The following is a 20,664-nucleotide window of genomic DNA, read 5'->3' as shown; positions in this document are numbered from 1 at the left end:
CCTTTCATGTGAGGCCTCCCCTCTTGTGGGTATCAAAACCTCCCTATAACTTCTGCATTCCCTGCAAGAACCAGAGATTGAGCAGCTGCACCTTCCAGCACTGAACTCCCAACTAATTATCTGTTAGGAAGAAAGAAGCTGAAACTCCTGAAGCAATTGGGATCAATTCTTCGACTAATCCAGTTAATTTTTTGAATAATGATATTTTCTCAAGATAGGTAATGTATGAGGTATGACCGTACAAATTTAAGAAGAAAGAAAAGCCCTGAGAAGAACAAAGTAATTCTGTTTTCTGCAAGCACACAGTCCAAGGAGATGATAAAAGATTAATAACTCACTGAAGAAACAGTAAAGCTAATCTTTGACTCAGTGAACTCTGGACTTAATACACAACTCTAGGAGATGTGTCTTTTCTTAACTGTGTCCTGGGAACCCATTTTTGGAAAATAGAACCAATCTTATTCCTCCAGGTATGTGTATAGGGTATATTCACAGCTCAGGAAAGGGTCATTTTCAGGCTCTCCATGTTCCTTACTCACATTAAAAAGTGAATGTCCAAAAACACTGCTCTGCTTCCTGCTCTGAACACACAGCATCTTCCTGTGCACTCCTACATAAAAAACAGCATTATAAAAGCCACCAGGAGGCAGCAGATTAAAATATTTGTGTTATAAAAGGGCACTCACCACCATTATATAAAAAAAAATATACACCAAAACCCTAACCCTCTCTCAAATCTTCAACCCAGTATTTCGGAGATCCATTCTCCCACCCAACTGCTCATCATTTTGCTTCATATACTGATCTCTCATCTCTGCATACCTGAAATCAGGAGCAATTCTGCTGCTGTCAGAGCTTTCTGCAGGAGCATGGTTAAAATGGAAATCAAACTAATTTCTGGAATAGCACTCACTGGAAAAAATGAGCAAACAAAGTAGGCAGAAGTGATGTGACAAAATGTAAAACTTCCCACCAGACTAAACTGCTTTTGCTTCTACTGGGGTTTACTGACAAATTCCAACCCCCTGAGCTCTCTGCCGAGTGTTTCTCTGTTCGTTTACAAAATGCCACCCAAAAGGAAGCACTGCAACTGTGACCAAGCCAGGACAGGCTGTGGCTCCCTCACCAGCCACGCTGCCCTGGCCCCGCAGCAGCGCAGGGATCCAGCTCTGCATTCCCTGAGCCAGGAAAGCTGCAGGTTGTCTCCTCCATCCTTCTTCTCTGCTGGTATAAAAGACTGTTCTCAGTTGCAGTTCAGCATGGTTTAAGAAAGTCTAAAATCGCTACAGACACACATGAAAGCTTTTAAACTGGTACATAATTTTAAGGGCTAATTATTTATGGACTTTACCACATTTTATGGCATTATGTTACCATATATATTTTATGGTGTTATATAACATACAATAACTGCTCTTACAGAGTCTTGTGTTATAGGTTGAGCATGTGTGTGAAACGCTGCAAGGCAGCTACAGAAACATGCAAAGTACCTAAAACATTTCTAAATATGGACCTACGAGTACAAGGTATGTGCAAAGTCCACCAACAAAGTCGAGCATGAACAGTGTACAACTGGGCCCCCAGCAAAGGCACTTCAGAACTGACCCGCAGACAAAGCACAAAAGCAAACACTCCTGTTTTCAAACTGAAAATTCAGCTTCCAAGAAACTCCATCTGGGTCTCCAATGCCTTAATTCAAACACAAACTGCAGGTTCTCCGATGCAAAGATCACAATTACTTGGGAAATTAAAACGCAAGCCCAATGTCAGCAGAAATCACAAATTTATTAATCCTTAAATATATCAATCATTTACCATTATGGCAAGAAATATGTACACTGTGTCCCATGGTAAACTGCAGTGTTCCAAAATGACAGAAGTGTATAATTCAGTTGTGGTGGAGAGAACAAATCACAATTTCCTCACGTCTTGGTGTGGAAGACAAACTTGGTCTACAGTAATACGTCAACACCACATGCTATGTTAGAAGTATAAAAAAAAAAAAAAAACCCTACACCTAATTTGTTAATTTTAAATACAGTTATGCCACTTATAGCCGCTTCACAAAAAAAAAAAAAAAAAAAAAAAAGGTAAAGAAATTAATGAGAAAAAAATGAGGCCATTACTTTTTTCACAGATCCCATTGGCAGGTTAATATGGCTCAACACATTTATTGTAGATGCTTATTTTAAATATATATTGTTTAAAATCATGTAGTAATTATCAGAGAAGCTTAAATCCATCTACCATACATCCACTAGTAACAACATCGACATGTTTAAGAACTGCTTTTGATTAGTCATCAACACAGAAAGGTGAAATGATACAAATTAGAAAGCTTTCCCATTTTAAAAACTTCAGGCTGCCGAGTTGTAAGTTTTTAACAGCTAAAAAGGAGCGTGATGGAGATCCCATGCACTGTACAGCGCTGCGGAGAGCAGGGAGCCCTGCCAACAGAACCAGTAACCAATGGGAAAAACAAAAAAAAACAACCCATCCCTGCGCTCTGCTATTGGGAATGGAAGGGAGGGAACCGAAATTCTTGCGAGGATGTGTTTTCACAGCAACGTGAGGGAAGGAAAACTAGTCCCTGTTCCGAGGTTTGCCTTCTGCGCTGGCAGCACAGTGTCCCTCCTTTGGCTGCCTCCGGCCAAACCCACGGGGAACGCTGTGGGAATCGCTGGGCTCGACACCTCACGCTGCACCAGGAGCTTAAGGAACCAACAGCGCATCGAGGGGGGAGAGGGGGAGACAAATCTGTGGTAAAACCGGTGTATCCATAACTCATTTCCAGAGAAGCAACAGCAGCAGTGTAATGTAAGTAAACTCTTCATACTCAGCTTTAAGGCCTAATATTTCTCGAGTATATCAACCACACAACTGGTCTATAGATTAACCAACATAATATATTTTATATTTTTTTAAAGCCTCCTTAGAAAATTTACAGTACATCGTAAAAGCGATAAAAATCTTTCTCTCTCATTCCATTTTAATCCTCAAAAATGCCTCTCCATTATCTCCTTAATTCCTTACAATTTTTCATTTTGCTTAATCGTCCAATAGAAATTTTCAGTTAAGCAAAATAAGAAAGCAAAAAGGACTCCACGGGAAAACAGAAGCTGCTGACTCACCAGAACACTGAGAGTTAATTCTGGAGTGGCCAAGCCAGCAAATGAGGAGCTTTTTCCAGTTTACACAGACTAATAAACTAAGAAGGCTTCAGCTGGTCCAAAGCCAAGATATTATCACTTCCACATTTATCAGTGATTTTGTCCATCTACGTGCCGTAATAAAAATCTGTTTGACAGTAACGGAGCTGCCAGCGGAAATCCTAACCATTCCTACCAGAACCAAAGCAAAATCCTGGGACTTGAGGGGGGAAAAGGAGGAGTCAAAAAACAGTTCTTAAAAAAAGAAGGTAAAATATACTTTTTCTCTTTTTTTTTTCCTTTTTTTTTTTTTTTTTTTTTTTAATAAACAGGATAGTTTTTAAAGTTGTCTCTCAAAACTTGGCATAAATGGAGGAAGTGACAGATGTATTGTGTATCTACTGCCGTCCATCCAACATTTTTATTTCTTTTTGTTTGTTTGTTTTTTCTTTTTTGCCTTTTACTCCTTGTTATTCTCTATTTGCATGGAACATCGCCTTCATTGAAATGCTAACAGTGTACAGATGGAATATACAGCCACGTGGTGCGTCACAAATGTGTTACATGAAGAACCTTCACGACTCCATGCACTCAGAAACATGCATGAAGAGAACGGGATGGCCAAGATGGTAATCAACCAGGTGCGTTGGGGACAGAAAATGCAAGAGCGGCACCGCTGATATTTTTAGCTGGGAGGAAGGAGAAAAAGAAAACAGATTTCCATTACTGATAACATCATCACCAAGTAACAGTATATGCTCAAGTGTTAGCCAATGCTATTGAAAAAAAATCCCCACCTACTTAACATCATTTAACACGATATTGGGAAGAAAACCAAGAGGAAAAAAAAAACCCAAAGGCTCAGGCAAAGCACTTTTATTTTTCAAACCACTTTATAGACATAATTTTCCATCTTTACAGGATGCCAGAGAGGCTGTTAAAATAAAAAAGGAAACTGAGGCAGGAAGCCAAAGTGCCCTAAGGGATTCCTTAAAGGAGGGAGGGCCGAATTCAGACGTGACTCTCTGAGTGTAACTTGACTTCCTCAGCACGGGCATCGCAGGCACTGCCACGGACTGAGGGTCTGTACAAGCACCGAACCGAGGAACAAGGAAGAGTCAGATGTCATGAACGTGCAAGACATGCTCGAGCCGTATGCAGAGAGAGGAGGGAAGAGCAGGAAGGTGTGAGGAGGAACGTGACTAACTCAGGCTGGAACGTGGCTTGTATTACCGTAGCATGGAGGGCCGGAGCCGTGGTGGGGATCCCTCTGCGCTAGGCACTGCACAAACACAGAACACACTCCTTACTCACGGCCCCTGCTGCTTGCCAGTGCACTTAGCAAAGTACAAGAAGCTGTAAGCTGGGATAAAGGAAGGAACACGAGCCTCGTTCGGCCTCGAGTTAGGTCTGGGAGTCAGTTTTAGGTCCAGCTGCCTGTATCAAGCAGGTCCACTCTCTGTGGACAAGCAGACACAGTTCTGAGGAAACACATTAGCACAGGTTCCTAAGAACATGGATACAGAGGAGAATTTCCTACCAGCACTCCTATCACTCAGAGAGAAAATGGACAAGACAGAAACCCAAGTTTGCTTTGTCTGACTCCCAGCAATTCCACACATAAAATTTATTTATAAACTAAGTACACATTTTTCTCATATTCTTTCCCAAATAAGTTCTCTGCCATAAAGAAACATTTCCCTATACCTATAGCTATTAAAGAGCTCAGATATATCCATAGATTTATACACACTCCCTCCTGCAGTCAAGAAAACAAACAAGCTACTGCGCTTGCAGCAACTGATTTGACATAATCTAGGATATGACGTTTGCAAAAGCAGATCACAGCTATAATTGCTTTTGTGACTTGATTAGATCTGAAATTCCTCTTCAGACATGATGTGCAAGATACTTTCTTATTATGGAATTGCCATTATTAACTACTGTGCATTTGTAATAATTAAATAAGTAGCTGTAGACTGTATACATTTCAAATAAAGGAAGGATAAACTGGAACAATATTTTAATTAGATTTCTCCTGTAGTTTTCCAAAATGGAGTCGTTGCTGCTCTGACTGGGAAAAGTGAAGGTGAAGTTCAGGGCAGCCTAAAAGATGGTCAGGATGGGCTATGGAAGGCCATTTTAGCAGGGTGCTACATGGGAATCTTCCCCTCAGACTTGAGAGGATGGGGAAGAGAGAAAAGATATGTAAAATAATTAAAAGAAAAACAACACTGTTTGGGCTGAAAGGGGAACCATCAGCCTAAGGGAGATTCACCAGTCCTGAGTACAAGCAGTAGGACTGATCTCCTGTAGTATATTTACACTTAGGTGGAAGGCACTGTTAAAAAGAAAGGAAAACAGGAGCGTTGTGCAAGAAGAACCAAATCACCTTGAGGGCTGGGTAATCCAGAAATGTTACATGGAATAACAGGAAGTACAAAGCTGCATGCTTCAGCGGAAGTTTCTACCTGCTCATTTGTTGGAATGAGAGTTGAGGAAAAACATGTGGCTGGATGTGATGCAGATGAGAAAAGTGCAAAAACCATGCCAGAATATAGCAGGGAAAAGACAGGCATTGTGGAGTTAAAGAAAGCCCTGACCACCATTGGACAGAGCATTTCAGAAGAATCCAAGCTAAGGACAAACCTCAAATGAAAAAAAAGTCAGTGAAGAGCTATTAAGGTAGCCAGGAAAATGGAAACCCTACCAAAAAAAGCCAGTTGAGTTAGTGTGGGTTATTTACTCTATGAAAATAGAAGGTGGGAAGCGATCTGAACAGCCTCCTATAAACCAGCTCACGTCTGCATACTTACCCCTAGCACAGGAGAAGAAGGATGAAACAAGAATAACCAAGGATACATTGAATATTACTAAATTTTAGACTGAAAAGTAAGGCTTCTAACCACCAGATCAATGGTGGTTTAGAACAATGACATGAGCAAGTCCAAAATCCCCTCTGAATTCAAGATTAGGGTGAGGTGTGGGATTGACGTGATATTGTTGCCAGTGCCAGGCATCTAAGGCTACGTTGCTGCCTCAGGGAATCTCTCCTTAAGCCTGAGCCCTGCATTTCAAGCAAAAGTAGCTACTCTTTATGTATTATTTGTTTAAACACTGGCTGTGCAGCTGGAATGTGAGAAACAAAGGACGATGTGGTTCCCCTTCCCATTGGTTTCACATCTTCAGATAAAATAGTTACCACTAAGTAATGAAACTTCTTTTTTCCTAAATTAAAAAAAAAAAAAAAATCATCCCCGTGGAGGTTTAACACTTCAGTCTATTTTGTTCCTTACTTTATCATGTTTTATTTCATACAGGAGAACAGTGGTGCAAGAAGTAAATTACAGGACATGATGAAGTTTGAAGGATGGAATCTAAGCCCTTATCATCCACCTCAGGAAATTCAGCCGCTGACAACACTAAGACACCTCACACAAATGTAATTATATCCTATAGAAAGGGTTCACAACTGAGCAAAGCAAGGCCTGTGCCAGCGCTGCCTTAGTTTGGAAAGAGCCCAGCCTAAGGCAGAAGTCGGTGAGGTTTGGGCTCATTAGTGAAGGCTGCAGGAAGGAGAGGAGCTGAGGACATGAGCACAACCTGCTGAGGAAGCCGTGACTCTTCATCTTGTTAGTGCAACTGTGAGTGTGCTCTAATTAACCTTGCTGACAGCCTGGCCCAAGGAATTCGGGTCACTGCACGACTCCGAGGGCGTGGGAGGGCCTGGATGAACAAGAGGGGAAGATGATGACGGGACAGACGCAAGGCTGATCCACACGGATGTCAGAGCTGCGAGACGACGACTACGCAGTAGATAAGCAAGGGTGAGTGTGGGGAAAGAGATAAGAATGTGATAGCTACTGGGATGACTTAATTTACAAATTAAATATGTAAACTGGCTCAAAACCAACTTGCAGTGAACATACCTAGGCCTGAGTAAGCAGAGGGGGCTGGAAACCACAATAAATATGAGTTAAACTTCAGTTTTTCATGACAGTGATACTTTCCTTGAAACTTTCTGGTCAGCACTAACAGCTCCACGTATCCTCTTGCTTTTTATTTGTCCAGACATTCCAGAAATTCTATTTCAGGTTTTCTAATCCTGTTTTGTATGACTTCTATCAAGCCTTACCTACATTAAAACCTTTTCCTGCTCTTCAAGCTGCCAGCTCAGGGCCCGAGTTGGATCAGCGAGCATCACAGCGGAAAACAACCACCATAAAGAGCGTTCTTTTAAAAACATTCCCACCCACACCACATGCACACAGGTGGATATAGCACATAACAAGCAGTGATGCCACCAAGGGGCCGGCCCGTGGTTTTTAAGGCCCGAAGCAGCTACGGGACCACGCGGTGCACCCTGGGTTGGTTCTTACTTGATGGGTACGGTGGGCGAGCCCGAGCGGTGGAAATGGACGTTCTGCCACTTGCCGTCGCGGCGGTGCCAGACGCGCGTCTCCTCGGACTGCATGGTCTTTGGCATGCCGCTGCCGTCCATGTACTGCGTCAGGCGGATGTAGGCGATGCAGGCCGCGTCCTCGCCCACCAGGTGCACGTGCGGGTTCAGGATGATCGTGTGGATGGGCTTGTTACTCTTGGACAGAGCTGGGGAACGAACAGGCACACACACGTTTTCTCCGTGTCAGCCCCAGTTTGCGAACCAAAAACTCGAGCGTAGCGGATATAAAATAATAATTGCTGTTTGCTGATGGCTGTGACTGATGACTCAGGTCCATTGTAGAAATGGGCACAGTCACAGAGTGAAGTATGTTTTCCCCTTTCCCATCAAATATACTTAATATGTTTAATCCATGTATCTACATGGATTAAACATAGATAGATCTACATGGATTAAACATAGATAGATCTACATGGATTAAACATAGATCTACATGGATTAATAAGGCCACCATCTTGAGATTCCCAATATTTCACTCTCACTGTTATGTCTAATAACGTTTGTATTTAATATTTTCATCCAAAATTATTCAGCTTTTAACTGATTCTTTATCATATTTTATTACATGCTGATACGTAGGAAAACTAAAAAGCAGTGCTAATGGAAAGAAAAATTACAAGGAAAAATACATAAAATGATGGTTTGGAGATGAGAGAGAATTTAGGAGTATTATAATCCCATTTAGATTATGGATATTTAGATTCAGGAATATGATAAGCCCACTTTATGCTCAGACATTGCTCAGAAATTACTGGATAAGATGATATCTTAATTTACAATAATTTATTTCCTTTTAAGTCAAGTCTGCTCTAAAATGGTTACTTACATCACATGCTCCTCCAAAACTTTAATAAATCCATTCTCTGGGTAATGTTTCTTTCTTAGTGTAAAAAAGTACAAGCACATCTATTTCCCCACGAGAAAAACAAAAAAATATGAGAAATACCTGAAAGTTTCCCCCACCACCTGAGGCACCCTGTGATACGTGAATGAGCACAGCAGAAATACATAGCAGAACCCTGGAAAAAAGAACATCCCCTTCCCCTGCCCAAATCAATTCACTCCCCAACCAAAATGCTAATTAGATGGGAGAAACACAGTCACTAAAATGGATGAGGGTTTGGAAATGAAAAAGGAATGCTTACCATTTTCAAAGTAAAACCGGTGGAAGTCCATCCCTTCTACCAGATTACCCAGAGCTTCAGGTTCAAAAGATGTAAGGCCTGGATCACAGATTTTCCTGTGGAAAAGAGGAAAGCTTGTAATCAGTGGTTATGGAACACAACTTGGGAGAGGATATTTTTAAATGTTTCCTTTATTCCAATCAGACATGCCATCACATTGGAAAAGAACAGAATTTAAATGAGGAGAAGGAGTGAAGTTCCGGTATAACTTAAATTAGCACAGTTGGCTGCTTACTTCAGGTGGACTAGGTTTCATTTAAATCATCTTTTCACCAAAAAGGTCCACCAAAGTAGGTCCCACATGTCAGTGGTAGGCATTATATTCACAGGACTTTTTAGCTGTGACTGAAAACTGCTGCTGTGCAAACCAAAGGATTTTTTTTATGTCTCACATCAGTATTTAAGCAAGATTTAATCACTTTGTTGTAACTACACTGAATTTACACAAGCAGCTCCTCTGAAACTGGCAATGTGTAAAGCCAGGGCAAAGCAGCCACGAACGTGTTTCGTGTTTCATGAGGAGGAGTTCCAACAACCATAAACACAAGCACAGGTTCTCCTATATAAACACACATATTTAACACATAGCGTGTCAAATAAATCAACTCTCCTCACTCCCTGCCAAATGAGCAACTCACGTGTAAGCTTCAAAGTCCCCGTTGTTGATGGCTTCAATCAACTGCTCGGTCACCTTGATAATCTCCTGCTTACGAGCTGGGGAGAGATACAGACCAGCCTTAGGATGGAAGGCAAAGCGGAAGGTAACAGCTGACAGGTATCCTGTCATCCCTCAGCTGGCACAGCAGCTGTCTCTGTTCCTTTCTATGGCCAAAGGACATGAGGTTACATCGCTGCTTTACACTGACTTGCCTTCAAGTGCACTCCTGTATCCATGAGGAAACTGAACACACATCAAAATCAATTCACTTTCACACTTCTAATCATCTTCACTGAAGGATCTGCTGCTTAAAAAGCAAAACAAATCAAGACCCAATTCTTAACTCCAAAATTCAAGGAATTGATTACTGTTTTACTCTGTGTTTCATACACATAGGAGGAGGCCTTTACCTTTTCTGTGCCTAATGCTGATTTTCAGGAATCTTTTCAACACTTGCTGTTTGCTTTGTTCAAATATGAACATTTAAGTAAAAATGAATTTGGACCTTAAGCCTGTAATGAAGATCCTCTGATGCAAAGCTCATGGATTCCACAAAATGCACATGTATCCATGTAGGTCTATTTACAACACAGTGTCTACTCCTTCTTAAATATCAGAGAATCCATTTGGAAGACCCAAACTTGAGAGAAAAATAAATGCAAGCAACCAGGCTGTAGTAGCTCTCTTGTGCAAGCAACAATTGTAGTTCTCCTGCACACTCCTACACGTGGATTCAACCATTAACAAACGCACACAAAAACATTCCTGGAATGCTAAAACCAAAGTCCTGAGAGAGATCACACTCTTCTTCTAAAAGCAAATGTTGGGGAGCACATACAGAAAGTAAAAGTCTTCAGTGCTGTGCTTAAGAACTGGTACTGTGGTGTTAACCTTCTCCTAAGTGCACACCTAATATATTCAAAGAAAAAGAACCAGAAAGAAGCCAGCAAGGAAAGATGTGATGGAGAAAAAAGTGGATGTAAAAGTCTAATGAGACTTCTTGTGAGGAGCTCTTGTCTGCTAGATAGCATGATGGGCAAGAGTATTTCAAGAATGAACTGCTTTATTTTTCACAAAGATTGTGGAAAGAACAAAGACTTATAATGAAGAGGCCACAAATGGGCCTATTGTCATATGTTTAAACCACACAGAGCAGACTGCCTGGACACTGTATGGCATTGTCAGCACCAGCCAAGGAGTAGGATGGCTGAGTAAGAAATAATGGGGCAGTGTTACAGAAGGCTGCCAAAAAAATCCAGAATGTGCCGACTTCGTGCAGTGAAGAAATTACCAGTTTTGCATGCAACATCTCACATAAATATAATAGAGCTGAAGGATTTGATTAAATAAGCCAGTAACACATTTCAATCAGAGACTAGGAAATTGCAGACTATTAAATCAGACAGTGGGAAATGAGGTAAAAATCTCTGATCAGCTGCTACACGATCATGAGATCATGTTAATGGATAACAATGTAAGCAATGAATATGTCTAAGGTCCTGCAGTTTCCACAGGCAAGAGACATAAAACCACATGGACACGTCATTTTGGCTGGAGACAATTGGCAGTATTTCCTTTTGCACTAACACCAGTCATTTCTTTCCCAAGTCTTACCATCACACCTTTGATGTTGAGATATAAAAGATACAATTCAGCATCAACCCCAGGAGGGAGAAATCGAACCATATCACCAAATTGTTGTTTTTCCTGGGTTTAGATCCAAAATGAAATTGCAGTGGGATGTATGTTCTCATGAAGCTTTCTGACAGAAGCCACCTAATATTACAGAATATGGTTCCAGCAAAGCTTCTCTGGGCTGTACTAACATCTAGCAGAGCTGTGTCTGCAGACCTGTCCGTGGATATAAAACACATCCATCAGGAAGCTCTACAGGCCAGCAAAGCAAGGAAAGGAGATTGCAGCAGTTATCACTGGCTCCAATCAATCCACATCTGACTCCAGCACTAGTGTCAGTTCTTCCAGTGCCTGTGGAAAGACTTCACAGTTCTTGATGTGGACTGTCAGGAACAGGAAGATGTTGCCTTTCAACTCAGTTCTCAGTTTTTTCTACAAAATTACAAGCACCACATGAAACTCTATGAAAGCAACTGCGTTCCTCTTACCTTTTCAACAAGACACAATTACACACATATTAGAAAATTAGATTTCTTCCTATTTAGTGTTCTGACGTGCAGTCTCCTTGGCAAGAGAGCCAAAGGCAGAGGTGGAGAATAATTTAGAGAGTGGAGTTCCAGAAATGATTTATCCTATGTGCAGAACCCTTCACCTCGTTCTCAGCCCTTACCTCATTGCAAGGAAAAAATGGTCAAGAGATAAGGCAGTATGAAATAACAGCAGGTGTCAAAGACTAATTAAAAATCTCAGTAGCCAGTGTGGTTTTACACAAACCCCCTCCTGATTGTTTTGGGGGGCTTGTTTTTATCTTAGCTTTCACATCTTCTTGCATGGGTATGCAGGGAGACAGACCACAAACAGATACCAAAAGTATTTCTGCTCCATTGTCTTGGAAGCAGAGGTTTAACCCAGAAGGAAGGAAGGAAGGAAGGGAAAGGAGATGTGAAAACTGAAATACAACAAGTAGAAAATTGGAAGGAAACTGGAAAGCTGCAGAAGGAAAGTGCAGCCATGACCTGGTGGTCACATCCGCAAGTCAAATCCTTATGCTTTTCCTCAGGGCAAAGAAGAATCAGGGAGGGCTCTGGAGATGAACTAAGGGGAAATGGGTATTGGGAGGAACAAAGTCCTGCTATTGCAGACAACATGTGAAGAAGTAATTGGCAGTTCTTAAAGAGGTAAAAAAAAAACCCAAATTTTCATTATAAATTTGATGGAGTCCATGTAACATATGCTCTTCCAAACATCCAATTTTTTTTTCCATCTAAATACACATGACAATCTATACAAGGACAACAAACGAACACACAAGGCATTAGGGAAGAGGCATCTGGCCAGTTCCCATCTGCCAGATAACTGTCACTTGCAATCACCATTCTCATTTGATTTTTTCATTATTTATTTTTTTATCCAATAGTGAACTTGGCTTGTATTGAATTCTAGGGCAATTATGCTGTTTGATGTACAGTGGCAATTTTATGCTATTACACTTTTCATTTGATGTGCAGCAAGGACTTCCTAAATAAAACTAAAACAACTAAACTTCCTAAAGAAAACTGACCATTGTGATGAGATTCTGATAAAACCGGTTCAGTTGTTTTTCAACAGAGTGTGGTAAAAGTCAGTTCAAAAATTAAAGCCTGACCCATTTGTAGGGTCTTAGAATATCACAATGGCTTTCCATGGCATAAAATTATATACCCTCTGTAAGCAAAGGGTGACTGAGCAAAAGTGCACCTGGTGTCTTTAAAACAACTGAGATGTAAAGCAAGAATATTGTTAAAAGAAGTCAAAGGTGCTGAGCCATTTTCTTGACAACTGCCAATGAAAAAGCCTGTAGGTATGGCAAACTTGTGTGGAAAAGATGGTGGCTTTTACAGTCTTTGCTCAGAATATGCGTGAAGTAAATCCCTTAAAGAAAAGACCACAGACCTACTCCTCAAACAGAACCTTTACCCCCAGACAGGGTCAGTGAGTAAAGGTAGTTAATAAGGTTTTAGCAGTTCAATAAATATAAAATCTTTGCTTTGGCAAGTGAGAAGGTTTATGACTAATATAAAGGCAGTTCAAGCAAAAATATTATGCAGAAGAGCTATAAAAAGACCAAATAATCAGAAGAGAACGAACGGGAACATTTTCCTACACTGGCTGAAATGATTTCTGCAGCAGTGCTGTAGCACATATGTTAGCTTTAAATGAGTCAGTAACCTCTAGCTATATTTCTCCACCTTTTTTCCCTGCTCAGCTACAGGGTGGGGGATAATCTTTCACAATTAAAGAACACCATTAACACTAATATTAAAGAACACAAAATAAGTGGGAACACCATTTAAGCAAAAAGCATCTAACACTATCAATACTTTAAACCTACAAGGAGTAATCTCCCACCTAGTGAAGTCAAGCATCACAGGGAAAATAGAAAAGGTACAAAACAACTGCAAAAACTGTTCCAGGAGGGAACTTTGGGGCTTTTCTTCCCTTTCTGTAGCCCTAGTTTGTAAACTCAATCTACAAGAATCGCACAGAAACAATGGATATTTGGGTATTTCAACTGCAGAGTGAAGGTGCAGTCTAAAAACAAGCTGCAGATATGTGAAAATGAAGCCTTCAGAAATACATGTACCACAAACTTCCCTTTTTGTGAAACACAAAAAAAGAACCCCTGGTAACTCACTGACCACCAAACACCCATCTTTTTTTTTTTTTTTAAAAAAGAACTAACACCAGCAATTTGCTTCTGAAAATAATAATTTAAGTCACCTTAAGCTTCATTCAGATACTGGAGCATCTTCCTATTGTCATCAATCCTCTAGACAACTGACTGTGTAATAACTGCAGTGCCCTGGTGAAGCAGTAAAGCACCTTTCCAGAAGGACAAGGTAGCCTGGTTCCAGATTTGCATAGGCCCTCCAAGATGATTAAAATGATTTTGCTTCTGCCTCGCTCGCATGTTGTTTCTCAAGGCAAAAACCCTTAAAACTTTTCAACTCAGTAATCTCAGCTCCACATCTTGGTACACCTCAGTTTGGATTAATCTCACAACATTTTGGAGATGTATAAGTACAGACAAGTGAGTTTGTTCTCTCGGCTCCCCTCCCGCACAGTCAATGGAGAGAAGTAAGTACTTTCAGGGCACAATTCATCATAGCCTAAAATAGATATTGAAGACAAGTGTGACTCATCTGACCTATTTGCATCGACTAAAGGGAGTCTAGACAACTAGCTCAAATACAGATATCTACACTGGGGAAGGTGGCTAAATCTGGGGACACAAATCCTCCCCATGGTGCTGTTGTTTCCAAACAGGACAGTCCGTGGCAAGGTGACACTGGGCTGCTCAGATGGAATGGCACAGCATGGGAGATCCCAGCTTCCCTTCTCATCTGAACATCATCCAACAAACACCACGGAAAGCATACAGCCCCTGGTGTTATTTCTATACTCTGAAAATAACCGAAGTCTGAAAGGGAAGAGGAAGAGACTAGAAATGTTATCCTGTGTTGTGTAACGAGCTCTGGCTGTGTGGATGTACCAGACCTCATTCCACTTTACAGCACAGACTGCTAAACATCACACAATGTTCTTCCAAATGATTCTCATCGCAGCAATATTAGAAAATGCTCTGCTGATAATTTCTCTTACTGCTTATACCCCAAATATTCCACGTAAATAATTCCTGTGAGGAAAATAAAAGAAGCTGCTGCATGAATAAACAACTGATTGGGTGTCAGATCTCCACAGACCCCACGTAGAACCTCAGGTGACAGGGTGTGCTCCAGGGGCCTTCTCGTTTAGGAAGTTGATGAAGATGTAGTGTATACAAGACCAGAGCTTCCCTCTCACCTCACCACTTAACCTTAAACTTGGATATGGGCTAAGACAGCTGAGTTGTCATCTTACACGTAACATCTTTTTCCTAGAGCCTGCTGATTCCAAAGACTCATTCTGATTCATCACATTATGATATGGATGGATGATTTGCAGAATTTTATTTAGGTTATTGGCTGGCTTTCACCTTTCTGAAAGCCAGTAAGCCTCACACTGCCCTAGTGAAAGAAAAATTAATTTATTAGCTGTTTAGGCAAATATCTGACAAATTATCCCAGCACTTTTCCACCCTGTACTGACAAAACAACATCCAACCAAATGAATGTACCTTCTATTTAAACCTTCATCATCAATTGATGTTAAGCCACTTGTCACATGCCCTACATAGTGTTTTTTTATTTATATGAAATCAAATACATCTAAAGATGCTCTCTATATGATTACACAAAAAACTGACACTAATATTTATCCAGAATAGCGAATGTTGGCAAATGTTTATATTTTAATGACAAATCTCCTATAGTGTAAGATCAAAGCTGTATCATGGTCACTGCACCTCCAAGATACTACATTATTCCCAGCAGGTTACTTTAATCATGGAAATCTGGCTGCTGTCTCCAGAAATGAGGTCTGAAGTCTCCATAACTGAGACATTAACAAGGTTTGCTGCTCTTGAAATTTTTATTTCAACTCTGCTCCTGCACAATCGCTCTGCCCATTCAGAGCGATCTTGTTGTCCACTAGTGTGAAAATCAATAACAACCCTCAAGTTTGCATCTCCTTCCTTTTAAATAAGGTTTAAAAAGCACTGAGATGTGTTATTTGTAACAATAATCCCCAAACAATAATTCTAAGAAATGCAGCATCTGCCTATTTTGCTCGGGAAAGCTGCATTACCTTTAAAAAAATTAGTGCCACTATTCCTAAATTTGGTAATGAAATTACTAATGAACATCTATGTTTAAATATTAACAGCCATCTTTGCACTATTACCTACCCAGTGGAGCGGGAAATGTGAGGCTGCCAGCATTCAGGCCTGAAAATGCTGGGCACATAAGAGATATCCTGGGGATATTCCTGTGGATGGAATAAATGCCTTATGGCTGTAGCAGCTCTCAGTGTTACACAGGTCCATGTCTCTCCTGTTAATTCCTCTCTTTTTTAAGGCTCTGAGCAGTTTGCACTGTCGGTATTAGCAGCTCCAATTTACACATGGTCATCCATACATTGATAGAGAACCATCCAGCTCCTCCCTTGGAATGAAACTCCCTTCTAGCATTATCTGGCAACTTTTGTGACTGGAAGCAGCACATCCCCTCACCTGCACCAGCTGCGCCCACCCAAAATTCCACTCAGATTTAAAATACGGTTCAGGTCAATGGCACACAGCCCATGTTTCAACCCACAAGGTTTCCCCCCCTCCCCTAAAGAAATTTTGAGTTAATTTATAAACAAGAAACTATCTACTCAGGTCTTTTATGTCCTACCAGCTACTAACACACTGCCTTTTGCCTCTCCTGTGCTCAGACAAAGCCTGCCCACACTGGAGATTTCCTCTGCAGTTAGCTGGTCACTAATCATCCCAGATCTCCCCCTGAGCAAAGCATGACACCTCTCAGTGTCAGTACCAACGCTCCACACTAACAGCTGTCACTGCAGCTTTAACGAGGCTTTACCAACGGGGATGCTCAAGAAAGCAATTTGATGATATAATAAACACCACAGGTAATTACTCCTGAGAACCTATCCAGGATCCAAGCCAGAGGGGAGAGTCAAATCTAAGCTGAAAACCACTGCAAAGATCAGCTCTGCAAGATGCAGCTTTCTGAAAGACAGACCTATTTATCCTGCTGTTCCAGCTGATGATACTGTTTTCACAATTAATAGCACCTCGCCAAGAAATAAATATCTACAGAAATATACTCCGTTCTTTTGCACACCCTAAGAACAGGCCATTCCTAGATGAGACAGATCCCAGCAGTGATCTGCTCTCAGATGGTGGGCAGGGAGGAGGAAGAGAGGCAAAGGAGACCATCTGAACAGCCGAGTCTCTCAACTTACATAGCACAGAGGAAGGAGTGGAGTGGGAGAGCTCAGACTCAAGCGATTGACTCTCTGAGTTTGCATTTCTCATGGACTTGCCCGCTGAATTGATGGAAAGAAACACAACATATGAACAAACAAAGATGAAGAGGTAGAGTGTGATCAGACTCCGCAGCAGGCACTGGCAGCAGGAGCGGCTGCTGGGGCACGGCAAGGGTGGTGACCAGTGGGATGAAGAAGCAATGGAAGAGGAGGAGTGGTGGGTGGAACTCAACCTCTCCATGTCCCCCTCCTTTGTGAGAGCTGTGTGAGGGTCAAGTACATGTGAAAGAAGAAAAAAAGAAGGCCAAAAGAAAAATAACGATAATTTAATTACAAGCAACAAGAACTTAAAATATCTTTGAGCACACAAACAATGTTAATGATGTACTTTCAGGGGGCAGTGTGGGTGCCAAAGAACAGTTGTAAAGGTCGTGGGCATGAGTGACTCTGTTCAGATGCCAGCGCAGATTTACCCCTGTTTATCCAGGACTGAGATATACAGGGCTTTGAAAGAGCTTTTCTTAGCAATTTGAATGGTTTTTTTAGGAATCTGTGTTCGAAAAGAAATAGTTTAAATTGGTTTCTTTCTACTGTTAAATAAAATAAAACCAACAGGGATAAAATGAAATTAGAATATATGAAAGATTTTGAAACAATGTATCTTATAGATGTATCAAGTAGCAAAATTAGCCACAGTTCACCTAATCTATAAGTGTCCCACAACTCCACAAATTTTCCCATTAGGAATCATCTTTCTTACTAATGCTTTCATTAATTCACTTCCAGAGGCAAAAAGATACCATGAGAAATCCAGATCTGCTGTCCATGATAAATTTAACAACTCACCTTTCTTAAAGTCTGTGGGCACTGCTGGACAAAAATAACAGTGGTATTCTACAGCATTACTTTAAAAAAAAATCAATCTCATATCACAGAGATGCTGCTCAATAGTTCGAGTCTCATTACTACAGCAAGGAGAAATCCCACAAGCAATTCCAGAAGGAGGCATTGCCTACGGTCCAGTTCTCAGCATGTTCTTTCTGTCCACTCCTGTCATATTTAGGAGGAATCACTGTCATGCAGACAAGTCAGTGATCAATGGTTAATGTCAGAAATTTGTGTTAGCAAGGAACCTGAACTGCAGCTTCGAGTCATTTCAGACTCCAGTGACAGAATTAGCTTATTCCTTAAATTATTAAAGCTCACTGTTGTTTGCCAAACATCGATTCTAGCAAAAGAAACGTGTTCCAGTCCTAAAAGATGTGAATCTATACATAATCAAGGCAAAGTTACAGACACTAAGATTTTCAGTAAATAAAAAATGCAAAGCAAGTCTGACTTGCCTGTCTCTAAATTAAATACCTGCTTTTGAAAGTGAAAAGAGGGTGAAATCCTGACACAGGAGGAGAATGCTGCGTGCATTCCTTGGCAGACGGGAGTTCAGAATGCGTTCCTAAAGCCACATTTGTGACAGCTGATAAGAGGCAGTTTTAATTGCCCCCTTTCCTAGCGAATCACATCGTACCCTGCACAGACACGCGCGTGCACACACTCCCGCAGGGCACGCGCCCCACAGCCGTGCTGGGGATGGCAGAGCCCACACAGCCCTACGATCCACGCTGCTCTGAGGAATCCAGTCAATAAAGAAGAAGAAAAGCACCTGCTGCAGAGCTGAGTGTTCTCAGTGTGTGTGGGCTGGGGGGCTGCACACAGGGAGGGTCCCTGTACCTGCTTGTGTGTGGATAATGGGACCGCCTTTGCAGAGTCTGTGGGTCATATTGCAACGCTATAAAACATGCTAATACACTCTCCAGTCCCAGAGTGGCAGCCCCATTCCCCCTCCCCTTCGTGGGGGAGGAGACCCTCTTCCCATGTTGTTCTCCATGCTGTGAAGGAAAGCAAAATGATTTTTGAGGTTCTTTATTACCTAAGGAGGAAAACGTTCCTTCCAGGTCTCAGAGGTGGTACAAACACATGTCTTGAGCACATATGTAAGGACATGGATAGGCAGTAATCTGGGAGAATTCTCTCTGAAATCCACTTGTCCCTATCAGTATTTTATCTCCACTGGCTGCTCCTGACAGGAGCACAGCTTTCTCACTCTTCTCCTAGAAAAATCTACATCCAGAAATCAAGTTTGGTGTGTATGTGGGGAAATAATCTTTCCTAAGTGTCCTTCTAAAGCATGAAGCTTGAGCTTACAATAGCTGTCAGGGTTGCAGGACTGCCTATTCCCTGAATCATTCTACAAATTAGACCCTGGGGGCACTGTTAGCTTTAATTTATAATAAAACAATCTGAACAGCAGCCTCCAGTGGAAAGATGGGATGTGTGAGAGGAATACTAAAAAGTCAAAAACAAGCAAGTTTCCAAACAATTAATAACAGGGAGATTATATTTGTCCTTTAAACAAATAGAAAATGAAATCTTTGCACAGTGCCCAGGGAAAGACACAACCAGGGTCTTGTTCCTCAGACCTGTGATTACTGGGTGGGGAACATCATATATTGTGGCCATCCACGTGGCTCTTGGCTGTGATACTACAGAATCAGGCAAATTATTTTCATTGTTGGCTTTTTTATAATCGTATCCCTGAGACACAATTCTGTGTGCTGAGCTTCAGACAGGATTGTCTAAAAATCCTACCGTAATAACACCGCTTTATATCATCAGGCAGAGGCCCTGTAATTAAATTATTCATTTAATGAGCTCGGTTGCTAAACTCTATGTAGTAGTTTGAAGGAAGAAATACAAAGTGCTGTGAATAAAGGTAAATTACACTGTATTTTCCTAGGCATCAGCTGCAGATCCCTGTAATTGTTCTCTCATTCCACATGAACTCCAACCAGCATCACTAGGTTGCATCCATTCTCCTATTTCCATTCTCACCTGTACTTATCACATTGATCCTTGAGGCCAAAACCCAACCTTTTCGGTGAACCACAGGTGCACAAACCTAACACTCTCTTTTTCAAACCCTTTGTTTTAAAACATAATGTTATTAAAGCAGGTATGGGTAACACCACAGCCTAATATCTAGAGGGAGAAAAAAATGGAAACAGAAATATTAACTGTAAAGTTACAAAACTAAGTCTATATAAAAAAAAAATTTTTTTGTTTTTTTAAAGAACAGAAGAAGATTAAAATAAGTGTATGGACAGAACAAAAGAAAGCCACAAAAATACACTGGCATCTGAACAGAATAAAAATGAAAATGATGACATAAAGAAAAAAAAAACCAAAACCCAAAGCACAAATGCACGTTAAACATAAACTGAGAGTTACAAAGCACTGACTTACACATTTTTAATCTATTCTATTAGTACTGGGACTAGTATCTTAGTTAAAAAGCAGTAACTTTATATTCTTAACCCCAACACAATGGAAAATGGTGTTTTGGGAACTGAAAAGTCGAAGTCTGAAACATATCAAAAGGGATTTCTTTTCAAGAAGGAAAACCAGTATTCTCTCAAAGGATTCATTAGGGGTTTCTGTGGTTAATGACCTACTGAAATACATTCACAAAACTCATGTTACTGCTTCTCCAAATGCTCCAAGCTTAAAATCCTACCTTTCACATCCTCATCTTCGATGGTTGTGTTGGAACTCTCTGTTGATTCCTGTTGAGAAGTAAATATGAGTAGAATGTATCAAACAAGCCAA

The 20,664-nt window shown here is 41.0% G+C and overlaps 1 protein-coding gene across 4 annotated transcripts in view; it reads right to left on the bottom strand.

Moving 5' to 3' along the window:
- Positions 1 to 1,766: 1,766 nt before the first annotated feature.
- The window catches only part of CAMK2D (calcium/calmodulin dependent protein kinase II delta), a 114,869-nt gene continuing 95,971 nt past the window's right edge, over positions 1,767 to 20,664 (bottom strand). For 2 of the 4 annotated variants that reach the window (XM_027906542.1, XM_027906545.1), the window contains 5 exons: positions 9,434 to 9,509; positions 8,757 to 8,851; positions 7,529 to 7,757; positions 4,383 to 4,431; positions 1,767 to 3,838 (listed from right to left, as the gene is read on the bottom strand). In XM_027906542.1, coding sequence (XP_027762343.1) covers positions 4,425 to 4,431; positions 7,529 to 7,757; positions 8,757 to 8,851; positions 9,434 to 9,509 — 407 coding nt within the window. In that variant the 3' untranslated portion in view covers positions 1,767 to 3,838; positions 4,383 to 4,424. Of the gene's footprint in view, positions 3,839 to 4,382; positions 4,432 to 7,524; positions 7,758 to 8,756; positions 8,852 to 9,433; positions 9,510 to 20,664 lie in introns of those variants that run through there. The other 2 variants (XM_027906543.1, XM_027906544.1) reach the window with 2 other exon arrangements.

Source organism: Empidonax traillii, unplaced genomic scaffold (genome assembly GCF_003031625.1).
Source record: "Empidonax traillii isolate 1590-97213 ecotype Southwest subspecies unplaced genomic scaffold, ASM303162v1 scaffold1318:size131291, whole genome shotgun sequence".
Lineage (NCBI taxonomy): Eukaryota > Metazoa > Chordata > Aves > Passeriformes > Tyrannidae > Empidonax > Empidonax traillii.
Note: the sequence above shows the minus strand (reverse complement) of the source record. Positions and strands in the feature narration are given on the sequence as shown.